The 13279-nt window shown below is 43.9% G+C and overlaps 1 protein-coding gene across 1 annotated transcript in view; it reads right to left on the minus strand.

Annotated features, from left to right (window-relative positions):
• LOC117812616 (sodium/potassium/calcium exchanger 3-like) overlaps positions 1-13279 on the minus strand; it is a 42947-nt gene that overhangs the window by 13138 nt on the left and 16530 nt on the right. The window contains exons 3-8 of the mRNA XM_034683505.1: positions 9445-9521; positions 9198-9272; positions 9010-9094; positions 7567-7670; positions 7424-7498; positions 7321-7346 (exon numbers count right to left, since the gene is read on the minus strand). Coding sequence (XP_034539396.1) covers positions 7321-7346; positions 7424-7498; positions 7567-7670; positions 9010-9094; positions 9198-9272; positions 9445-9521 — 442 coding nt within the window. The remainder of the gene's footprint in view (positions 1-7320; positions 7347-7423; positions 7499-7566; positions 7671-9009; positions 9095-9197; positions 9273-9444; positions 9522-13279) is intronic.

Below are 13279 nucleotides of genomic sequence, written 5' to 3' on the forward strand. Positions count from 1 at the left end.
ACAACCCTAACCCTAACCCTAATCAAAACCCTAACCCTAACCCTAATCACAACCCTAACCCTAATCACATCACAACCCTAACCCTAATCACAACCCTAACCCTAACCCTAACCCCCCTAACCCTAACCCCAACCCTAACCCCAACCCTAACCCTAACCCCCCTAACCCTAACCGCTAACCCTAACCCTTATCACAACCCTAACCCTAACCCTAACCCCCTTAACCCTAACCCCAACCCTAAGCACAACCCTAACCCTAATCACAACCCTAACCCTTACCCTAATCACAACCCTAACCCTAACCCTAACCCTAAACCCCCTAACCCTAAGCACAACCCTAACCCTAACCCTAATCACAACCCTTACGCTAATCAAAACCCTAACCCTAACCCTAATCACAACCCTAACCCTAACCCTAATCACAACCCTAATCCTAACCCCCCCTTACCCTAACCCTAATCACAACCCTAACCCCAATCACAACCCTAACCCTAAACCTAATCAAAACCCTAACCCTAATCAAAACCTTAACCCTAATCACAACCCTAACCCTAACCCTAATTACAACCCTAACCCTAACCCTAATCACAACCCCAACCCTAACCCTAACCCTAATCAAAACCCTAACCCTAATCACAACCCTAACCCTAACCCTAATCAAAACCCTAACCCTAACCCTGACCCTAATCACAACCCTAACCCTAATCACAACCCTAACCCTAACCCTTATTACAACCCTAACCCTGACCCTAATCACAACCCTAACCCTAACCCTAATCACAACCCTAACCCTAACCCTAATCAAAACCCTTACCCTAACCCTAATCACAACCCTAACCCTAACCCTAATCAAAACCCTAACCCTAACCCTAATCACAACCCTAACCCTAAGCCTAATCCAAACCCTTACCTTAACCCTAACCCTAATCAAAACCCTAACCCTAACCCTAATCAAAACCCTGACCCTAATCACAACCCTAAACCTAACCCTAATCACAACCCTAACCCTAACCCTAACCCTAAACCCAACCCTAACCCTAATCAAAACCCTAACCCTAACCCTAATCACAACCCTAACCCTAACCCTAATCACAACCCTAACCCTAACCGTACCCCTAACCCCAACCCTAACCCTAACCCTAATCACAACCCTAACCCTAACCTTAATCACAACCCTAACCCTAACCCCTAATCACAACCCTAACCCTAACCCTAACCCTAATCACAACCCTAACCCTAACTCTAATCCAAACCCTAACTCTAATCCAAACCCTAACCCTAACCCTAACCCTAACCCTAACCCTAACCCTAATGACAACCCTAACCCTAACCCTAACCCTAACCCTAATCACAACCCTAACCCTAATCACAACCCTAACCCTAAACCTAATCAAAACCCTAACCCTAATCACAACCTTAACCCTAATCACAACCCTAACCCTAATCACAACCCTAACCCTAACCCTAATCAAAGCCCTAACCCTAACCTTAATCACAACCCTAACCCTAACCCTAATCACAACCCTAACCCTTCCCCTAACCCTAACGCCGACCCTAACCCTAATCACAACCCTAACCCTAACCCTAATCAAAACCCTAACCCTAACCCTAATCACAACCCTAACCCTAATCACAACACTAACCCTAACCCTAATCACAACCCTAACCCTAACCCTAACCCCCCTAACCCTAACCCCAACCCTAACCCCAACCCTAACCCTAACCCCCCTAACCCTAACCGCTAACCCTAACCCTTATCACAACCCTAACCCTAACCCTAACCCCCCTAACCCTAACCCCAACCCTAAGCACAACCCTAACCCTAATCACAACCCTAACCCTTACCCTAATCACAACCCTAACCCTAACCCTAACCCTAAACCCCCTAACCCTAAGCACAACCCTAACCCCAATCACAACCCTAACCCTAACCCTAACCCTAATCACAACCCTTACGCTAATCAAAACCCTAACCCTAACCCTAATCACAACCCTAACCCTAACCCTAATCACAACCCTAATCCTAACCCCCCTTACCCTAACCCTAATCACAACCCTAACCCCAATCACAACCCTAACCCTAAACCTAATCAAAACCCTAACCCTAATCACAACCTTAACCCTAATCACAACCCTAACCCTAACCCTAATTACAACCCTAACCCTAACCCTAATCACAACCCCAACCCTAACCCTAACCCTAATCAAAACCCTAACCCTAACCCTAATCACAACCCTAACCCTAACCCTAATCAAAACCCTAACCCTAACCCTGACCCTAATCACAACCCTAACCCTAATCACAACCCTAACCCTAACCCTTATTACAACCCTAACCCTGACCCTTATCACAACCCTAACCCTAACCCTAATCACAACCCTAACCCTAACCCTAATCAAAACCCTTACCCTAACCCTAATCACAACCCTAACCCTAACCCTAATCAAAACCCTAACCCTAACCCTAATCACAACCCTAACCCTAAGCCTAATCCAAACCCTTACCTTAACCCTAACCCTAATCAAAACCCTAACCCTAACCCTAATCAAAACCCTGACCCTAATCACAACCCTAAACCTAACCCTAATCACAACCCTAACCCTAACCCTAAACCCAACCCTAACCCTAATCAAAACCCTAACCCTAACCCTAATCACAACCCTAACACTAACCCTAATCACAACCCTAACCCTAACCCTACCCCTAACCCCAACCCTAACCCTAACCCTAATCACAACCCTAACCCTAACCTTAATCACAACCCTAACCCTAACCCCTAATCACAACCCTAACCCTAACCCTAACCCTAATCACAACCCTAACCCTAACTCTAATCCAAACCCTAACTCTAATCCAAACCCTAACCCTAACCCTAACCCTAACCCTAACCCTAATGACAACCCTAACCCTAACCCTAACACCTAACCCTAACCCCCCTAACCCTAACCCCAACCCTAACCCTAACCCCTAACCCCTTACCATAACCCTAACCCCCCTAACCGCTAACCCTAACCCTAACCCTTATCACAACCCTAACCCTAACCCTAACCCCCCTAACCCTAACCACAACCCTAAGCACAACCCTAACCCTAACCCTAACCCCCCTAACCCTAACCCCAACCCTAACCCTAACCCCCCTAACCCTAACCGCTAACCCTAACCCTAACCCTTATCACAACCCCTAACCCTAACCCTAACCCCCCTAACCCTAACCCCAACCCTTAGCACAACCCTAACCCTAATCACAACCCTAACCCTAACCCTAATCACAACCCTAACCCCAATCACAACCCTAACCCTAACCCTAACCCCCCTAACCCTAAGCACAACCCTAACCCCAATCACAACCCTAACCCTAACCCTAACCCCCCCTAACCCTAAGCACAACCCTTACCCTAATCACAAACCTAACCCTAACCCTAACCCTAATCACAACCCTTACGCTAATCAAAACCCTAACCCTAACCCTAATCACAACCCTAACCCTAACCCTAATCACAACCCTAACCCTACCCCTAACCCTAACCCTAACCCCAACCCTAATCCTAACCCCCCTTACCCTAACCCTAATCACAACCCTAACCCTAATCACAACCCTAACCCTAAACCTAATCAAAACCCTAACCCTAACCCTAATCACAACCCTAACCCTAATCACAACCCTAACCCTAACCCTAATTACAACCCTAACCCTAACCCTAATTACAACCCCAACCCTAACCCTAACCCTAATCAAAACCCTAACCCTAACCCTAATCACAACCCTAACCCTAACCCTAATCAAAACCCTAACCCTAACCCTGACCCTAATCACAACCCTAACCCTAATCACAACCCTAACCCTAACCCTTATTACAACCCTAACCCTGACCCTAATCACAACCCTAACCCTAACCACAACCCTAACCCTAACCCTAATCAAAACCCTTACCCTAACCCTAATCACAACCCTAACCCTAACCCTAATCAAAACCCTAACCCTAACCCTAATCACAACCCTAACCCTAACCCTAATCAAAACCCTTACCTTAACCCTAACCCTAATCAAAACCCTAACCCTAACCCTAATCAAAACCCTAACCCTTACCCTAATCACAACCCTAAACCTAACCCTAATCACAACCCTAACCCTAACCCTAATCACAACCCTAACCCTAACCCTAATCACAACCCTAACCCTAATCAAAACCCTAACCCTAACCCTAATCACAACCCTAACCCTAACCCTACCCCTAACCCTAACCCCAACCCTAACCCTAACCCTAATCACATCCCTAACCCTAACCTTAATCACAACCCTAACCCTAACCCCTAATCACAACCCTAACCCTAACCCTAATCACAACCCCAACCCTAACCCTAACCCTAATCCCAACCCTAACCCTAACCCTAATCAAAACCCTAACCCTAACCCTAACCCTAACCCTAACCCTAATCACAACCCTAACCCTAACCCTAACACCTAACCCTAACCCTAACCCTAACACCTAACCCTAACCCCCCTAACCCTAACCCCAACCCTAACCCTAACCCTAACCCTAACCCCTAACCCCTTACCATAACCCTAACCCTAACCCTAATCACAACCCTAACCCTGACCCTAATTACAACCCTAACCCCAATAACAAACCTAACCCTAACCCTAACCCTAACCATAATCACAACCCTAACCCTAATCCAAACCCTAACCCTAACCCTAATCACAACCCTAACCCTAACCCTAACCCCAACCCTAACCCTAACCCTAACCCCCCTAACCCTACCCCTACCCCTAACCCCAACCCTAACCCTAACCCTAACCCCCCTAACCCTAACCCTAACCCCAACCCTAACCCTAACCCCCCTAACCATAATCACAACCCTAACCCTAACCCATATCACAACCCTAACCCTAACCCTAATGAAAACCCAACACTAACCCTAATCACAACCCTAACCCTAACCCCAACCCTAACCTTAAACCCTAACCCTTATCACAACCCTAACCCTAACCCTAACCCTAACCTTAAACCCTAACCCTAATCACAACCCTACCCCTACCCCTAACCCTAACCCTAACCCCCCCTAACCCTTACCCTAACCCTAACCCTAACCCCAACCCTAACCCTAACCCCCCCTAACCCTAACCCTAACCCTAATCACAACCCTAACCATATTAACTCAACTACAACGAGAGGTTGCTTTAAATTGTTGATTGATGTGTGTGTGTGTGTGTGTGTGTGTGTGTGTGTGTGTGTGTGTGTGTGTGTGTGTGTGTGTGTGTGTGTGTGTGTGTGTGTGTGTGTGTGTGTGTGTGTGTGTGTGTGTGTGTGTATGTGTATGTGTGTGTTTTAATTACAACACCGACTGTGGACAGGGACAGACATGGGCTGTTCGGGTCCTGTCAAAACGTAGCTCAGTATGGGGCCCCTGCTGAAAGTGGGCCTTGGGGCGGCCGCAACCTCTGCCCCAGCGATCTTCGGGCCCTCAGGCAGCACTGCATTAAAAACAGTCATGACTCTGTAGTGGAAATCACTGCACAGGCTCAAATCGCTTCCATAAACAAACATGTCAGCTGGTGTCTGTGTTTGTAAACTGCTTGGGTATATGTGTCCTTGTGAAATACAAACAGTATTTTAGGGCGCTGTAAAGGATGACAGAACCGGTGAATAAACACAACTATGTACTCCTGAAACACTTGAACTTCATCAGCAGCTGTTCCACTTAGCCCAGACAGACTAAGGCTGACCACTTAGACTAGTATCTCAGATTGGCTTGACTTGCAGTAACTGAAGTGAACTGAGATATAAATCTGACAGACTGTCAGTGTTCAGAGGAAGAGCAGTGGGGTGAAATACATGAAGACAGAGTTGGCTTGGCTCTCTACAATTTAATTAAAAGGCTACATTAGATCACAGACGAATCCTCTGCTACAGCTGACATTAAGCCCATGAATAAATCTACTCTTTCATTAAAGCCAGTGACACAAACAACAATAGCAAGCCTTTCACAAAAGAGCCTAAGGTGGACGTAGTAGAAAACACTCAGAATAGGCATCACCGAAGCTGAGCCTTGTTGTTACACAAAAGAATTGAATCAAACAGCTATTTCCAAATCAATCTACAGTAATAGCCTGAAATAACTGAACTCACAGAAAGTGGCTTTCATTAATGGCAGACACAAAAAACAAAATCAATTTTAAAAACAGATTTTAAACTTAAGTGTTCCTCATTACCTCTTCTGACGCATAGATCATCTGTCTAAAAGGAGCCACATATTCACATGGTTTGCTAATTGCTAAGTTGGTTGAAAGAAATCCAATGCACATGTTCCACAGTCACTGATTGTTGATCTTGTTGACATCTTCATCTTCATCTTCATGATGATTGTAATTACAGCTATTTATGGCAGAGGTTATCGACTTCAGTCAGTTGACTGAAGCCGATAACAAGATGCTTGTGATGTGTGACAAGATGAATACAAAGTGGAGGACTTGGATCATATGGTGAGCAAGGCTTGCACAAGAAAAGTATATTCTATCTACAATATTATCAACTTGTTTTAATATTTTTCGTTTTAGAGCCCATCAGTGTTAAATCATCCCTTTCACAAAAATTGGGACAGACGATGGGGGCAGTTTGGGGTGAAATATCTTACCACTGAGAGACAAAGTTAAATAACACATTTTGACGTCTTGCTGAATGTTTTGGATGTAAAATCTAAATATAAGCACATATGTTTAAAACCATCCATGCATCCATTATTTTGACCACTTATCCCGTTAGGGGTCACGGGGGGCTGGAACCTATACAAGCTGGCTTCGGGTGGAAGGCAGGGTACACCCAATATCTACAATATTATCAACTTGTTTTAATATTTTTCCTTTTAGTATAACAGAAACCTTTTTGGACTTAGTTGTCATCAGTGTGCCAATAACGCTTGATAACTGGATCTTGACAAAAATATATGCTCCTGAAATATTAATTGAAACCCAAGCTGAGTCCTGAAAGACAAATCTAAAGTGATTCTTTTTTTTATATATATATTTTTTGGCCTTTTTGCCTTTATTTTATAGGACAGCTGAAGAGAGCCACGAAATGTGGGTAGTAGAGAGCGGGGGAAGACATGCTTGAAATGGTCGACCGGCCGGGAATCAAACCAGCGACCCCTACGACGAGGACTGTAGCCTCTGAACGTGGGGCGCTTAGACCGCTAGGCCACCAGCAGCCCGTGATATAAACTTTTGAAAGCAGTGTAAAATACTGCCTCAGCACTCGAGTGATTCATAGAGCACCTTTTGTCGTTTAAAGAAATAAAAAAATAAAAATCATGTGTACTCACCAGACTACTCTTGCATCATAGATAACCTAATAAGAGGAGAAAGTACATTAGTCAACTATGTAGCAGGTATAAAAGCTTAACATACATTATGTGATCATCTCACCATGATGAGCGCCAGCACAGAGAGGATGTAGTAGGAGGAATCTCTGAAAAGGGACCACCAGGTCAGAATTATTGTCTGCAATGAAAAGTCATACATGTTAGAGTTCAGTCGTTCAGATATAACCTGATAAATGTCTCTCCTACCTGTCCGGAAAAGATCCCACTCAATCCGATGATGACCAGGATGTTAAAGACAGCAGAGCCCACGATGGTACCAACACCAACATCTCCTTTAGTGATGAAGACACCTGAGGAAGAGTGGACGAAATCAAACGAGTTCATTAAGTATCTTGATTTTTTAAGATTAGATTAAATCCATGCAGTCTCCTCTCTGCCTCTGTGCGGAGAGCTTTCACATTTAATCCATACAACCTAACAGAAAACACAAACACACATCATCTCAATGCCTTTATCTCTGGATACTGTTTACCATGGAGATCGGAGGTTTACTACAAATCTTAAATCTCTAACTCATTATTGCTCCCTCAATGCTCAAGGTTGGCTGGCCTGCGCTGTCTACCGGTAGACTAAATCACTGGCATATCTCTAATTTATGTAACTGAATTCATTTTAAAAATGCTGAAGAATTGTTTTTTTTCTGGTCCCAGAGTGCCTATTGTTATGCTCCTGCAGCTTAGAATCTGCTGCAGGAGGATTTGTGTCTGTGGGAGCTGGTCTCCTATCATTATTTTAAAAACATACTGAAAGTGTGGGGAGGAGGATGCATCAGCTTTGACTGATGATCTTCTGATATGCGATCCCGGAGATGTTGACATGTGCTTGTAATCGTTATGTGTTGTAAATTGTTGTAAGTCTGTAACTATGTTGGAACGTGCTGTGGCTGCCCTTGGCGAGGACACTCTTTTAAAAGAAATCTTAAATCTCAATGAGGCTTTCCTGGTTTAATAAATCTTAAATAAAAATGTAAAAAGGAACCCACACACCACACAACTCTGAGTTTGGAGTCTCTAATGCCAAAGTAAATGTCTAAATCCCTTTGAAGGTTTCAAACTACACTCTGCTGGCATCTCCTGGATGATTGTGGCACTACAGGGGCTGAGAGGACGAATTCAAATTCCTGATGAAAGCTGAACGCAGAGGAAGAAGAAGAAGAAGAAGAAGAAGAAGAAGAAGAAGAAGAAGAAGAAGAAGAAGAAGAAGAAGAAGAAGAAACACATACAATTTTATGCACAAACATGCACTTAAGGACAGATGTCAGAGTGAGGATGCTGCAATCAACCAGCGCACTCCAAGCAGTTGGGGGTTCAGTGCCTTGCTCAAGGGCACCTCGGCAGTGCCCATGCTAGTGAACCAGCACCTCTCTAGCCACCAGTCCACTTGCCAAACTTCATCCACGCTGGGACTCAAACCGGCGACCCTCCGGTTGCCATGCCAAGCCACTGTGGACTGAGCTACTGCCGCCCAAAATGTGCCACGAGCTAGCCAGGAGTCGACCTAGGATCTTCTGATCCGTAGTCAGACGCGTTATCCATTGTGCCGCTAGCACCGCCCTTAAAGTATCTCTTGGCATGCTTTCTCAAAACTTCCCACAATTGTTCCTTGGTCTTAATTGGCTGAGCCACTAACCAATGAGAGAGGTGAATAGCTCCGGAGCAGAGCTTCCTGCAGCCATAAACGTCGCCCCGGCCACATCTTCACTGAGCTGCAGGTTCTGACAAATAAAAATAAAAGACATGAAAATTAAGAATTGACAAATAACATCATCATCATTTTAGAAATATGTATCTGAAGTTTGTTTGCAGCTTTTTCCTCACCTCAGATATTTTCTCAAGAGAGGGGACAAAGTAGTCGTCACAAACGATAGCCAGAGCGTAGAACATGTAGATGGCCTGGAGAATACAGAGGGGGAACACAGTAACAACCTGACTTTTTCTCAGGTAAACCTTCAAAGATCCTGGATCAACATGTTTCGTCTTCTTATTATAATGCTGTTAAATCTCACTGTGAAGTGTCAAAGATATAAATAATGTGATTTCAGCTGATTATGTGTGAAGTACTCACACAGAGTACATGCAGTAACACAGCCCCCTTCTTCCTCTGCTCCTTGGTGAAGATGTCCTCTGGAAACTCGTGGATGGCTGCAGATTGACAGACGTGGAGATAAATGTGTTACAGGTTGGGTTAAAAGAAAATAATAATGGCGGTTGCCAGATAGTAGAGATTACAGTTCAAAGAGGATGCTTTTCAGCAGTTTTTTTATGTAGCATTGTGTATCACTGCAGGAGGGGAGTTCCTCAGGGTGGGGGCTGCTACACTGAAGGCTCTGTCTCCAAAAAGGTCTGAGTTTGGTGAGGGGAGTGGAGAGCTGGCACATGCCTGAACATTGCAGCATGGTGTACGGGTGGAGGAGGAGGTGAGTCAAATACTGGGAAGCAAAACCACAGAGAGATTTGTAGGTGAGGAGGTGGATTTTATAATCAATGTGGAATTTGATTGGGAGCCAGTGAAGGTGGATGAGATTGGGGGGCGATGTGCTGCCAGGACCTGGTGTGAGTCAGGACCCTGGCAACTGAATGTGACACATGTTGGAGGCTGTCCAGGTGTTATACTTGCAAAAGAGGAATACAAAATAATACCTTAGATATAGATATTAAGTATAGACTGTATTTATATGGCACTTTCCCCAGTGTTCTGAACACTCACGTTTACATCACGTCACATTCACCCATTCACCCCACATTCATACACTGATGGCAGAGGCTGCTATGTGAAGAGCCCATCAGTATTAAATCATCCCTTTCACAAAAATTGGGACAGATGATAGGGTCAGTTTGGGGTGAAATATCTTACCACTGAGAGACAGTTAAATAACACATTTTGACGTCTTGCTTAATGTTTTGGATGTAAAATCTAAATATTAGCACACATGTTTAAAAGCAGTTATTTCAAATTGAAGACAAAGATTTAAAAAAAAATATGACATGATGGTTAAAATTTAGCATAACCCCATTTGCCTTGAAATTGACACCGTTACTTTCAGACACTGTAAACCTACAACAGCATCATGTAGACACTTGTTGGAGTAGCAGTGAAGATTAAGACAGGAAGTGAGGTGGAAGTGAAACTAGCAGCTGCTTCCTGTTCTTCCTCGAAAATATAAGATTTAAAAATACTGATAATGACATTTTGGTCTCCCACTACTCCCCTGACATTACGTCAGAGAGTCTGGAGTGTGGGGTACATTTCCAATTTACAACTCTGTACCGAGCTGGATGAATTCAAACTACTGGGGAGCGTGGAGCTATAAATAGCTCTTCTGCTGGGTGAGACAACAGCGGGTCGACATGCACACAATGAGTGCAGACGGCGCTGTGCACGCTGCACCATGGCTGCACCGAAACTGAACACCATACTGCATGGATTAAAAGAGGGTCTCTTAGGATCAGGGGTTTGAGATGAGATCCTCCAGACACTGTGGTGTCAGGGAAGGAGAGGCGGGGGCCATATGGTTCTGAGGAGGGAAGATGTTCTGTTAGAAAATGTAAATGTTTGTGCAGAAATGTTTACACGTTTGTGTCCATGCCAGAGAGCAACACAGCGTGTCTTTGCCAAAAGGCAGGATTGCCTGGGTGCTTGTTATGCATCGGTTTCAAGGCCTAGAAGTTCATTTTGATCATTGTTTTACAACTGAGCATAAAAGAATAGCTTTTTTTCACATTTTTCCTTTTTTTTGTATTCAAAAAAAGCATCTTACACCTTTCACATCTACAACACAACAAATAAGGTTCACGGTCTGAATGAGGAGACAGGACAGAAAGACAAATCAAGCTCCATGTCATTATTTGTCTTACATGAAATAAATGCATCGTAAAAAAAAACTGAGAATATATTACTAATGCCAAATTTGTGGTTTTCTCTTCACTACTATACTGGAATATTAAACTGGTCTTTTACCTGAACATGAAAACACCAGTGAGGAAAATAAATTCACTCAGTTTGAAATGATGGGGGGGTCGGGAAGGGGCTGTTCCCTGTGCGCCAGTCTTTCTTGCAAGACAGTGGTTGTCAAAGCAGCTTAGCATGTAAACTTTCTGTCATCTCATTGTTCTGAAAATGGAGCCTGGATGTGAAGCTGCCTTGTGTGTGCGTCTGTCAGGCAGCTCAGCTGTTGGACATCTGTGCTCCCTGTGGTTTTATTTTTACCTTCTTCTTCCACAACCTATAGAACTCTTTCACTTTCCTTTTCTGCACTAAAACACGTACTCTCAGGTTATTCTGGTGCTACAAAACGCCAGGCGGTGACATGTAGACTCAGATGGATGCTTGGAGGAGTTGCTCTGGTAAAGGTAGTTGCTATGGCGACCCTCTCCCTGGGGGCTTGTGGGCTTTTTTTTTTTTCATGGGTGGCAGTAGAAGTCTAAAGGCAGGGCCGTTGCATGAACAGTGAGAAAGGGGGGAGGTGAATATGTGTTTCCCATGGTTAGGGTTTATGAAAGATTAAAAAAAAAAGGAAAGTGACAGCAGATCTGGACCGCAATGTCTAAAAATATTTATTTTTCCTTACAAACCTCAGGAGAGGTCTGAGAGCGAGGGAGGGGGAGAGCAACACAGGCACATAGAGGGAAGACTGGTTAGCTGAAGGCTGCTGGACAGAAATATGCTTTGCCAAAACTCTTATGCTATCACAATGCACTCATATATCTTACTGATAAAGTACAAAACATTTAATAACTTTCTTGTTATATCTACCATATCATGTTTTATGCCAACATGAGCTGCAGTACCAAAAATAAACTCTACATCTGTAAATAGCTTTGCATTATTAAAGCTTGACACATTCACAGCAACACAAAACCAAAATGTGTCTATTGTCATTAAAGCTTGGGTAGGTAATTTTCATTTAGTGTTGATCTTGGTACCCACTGTTAACAAGGAAGTATGTCATTCTAGATCTTGTCCTGTACATGTACGGATAGTGTTTTCTTGTAACATTTAATTGTATAATTGACTGTTTTATTTGCAGTGGAAAATACAAACCAAAACAAAGGCTGTCCTGATAATCCTAGTAATCGTCTTCTCTTACACCTATCCAGTTGCAGGCGGGCATATTTAATCTGGTACTACAAAATTATTTGTCCACCACAACTTTCTTTGTTTAAGCAACATTTTAATGACATCCATATTTATTTCCCAGACGATTTATTTAGTTACGACCAAGTGGCAACCTCCGGTCTCAAAATATGAAACCCATGCGGAAGTGTTATAAACTGCAATTCATCGAGAATATCCTTGAGACTGGCTGCAGAAACACCAGAAACCATGTTTCCAACCAAGACGATCTTTGCAGCATTAATCAACATGTTTACAGCCTGGTTCAAAAAACGGCTTGGCTCTACATAGCTAGTTTCTCTATTGGCACACACTGTACGGGGGGTGAATTTTTTTCTAACACAACGGTTCAGAAGATATTAAGATAACGAGTTTTTGCCCAAATAAGGACATGACTGACTTGACTGACAGACAGGAACACATAGCTTTTGGCTAGGAGGCTCAAGCCCCGCCTCTTTACGTCTCACTTTTTTGGATGAGTTCAGCTTATCCAATATAGCTCCCGCTGACAATTGGCTTCAAAACAGTGCTCTGGAACAGATGGGTGACGTCCCGGATACTACCTTCATTATTTATGTAGTCTATGGTTAAGACAAGAAAGTACTGGAAATAAAGTCACAAAAGTTGAGCATAACGTAGTCAAGCTCAGCCCTCAGAACATCAGCTGATCTGTCAAATGGCTGTTCTATTTAAACTGCCTTAGCTTGCTTTCTCCTCCTGCGTGCCCTGCACACCACCAGCTCCTCCTTTTTATGCTGTCTGATTGTACCAGTGTCATACGTATTGT

This window comes from Notolabrus celidotus, chromosome 5, assembly GCF_009762535.1.
Source record: "Notolabrus celidotus isolate fNotCel1 chromosome 5, fNotCel1.pri, whole genome shotgun sequence".
In the NCBI taxonomy this organism is placed as follows: Eukaryota; Metazoa; Chordata; class Actinopteri; order Labriformes; family Labridae; genus Notolabrus; species Notolabrus celidotus.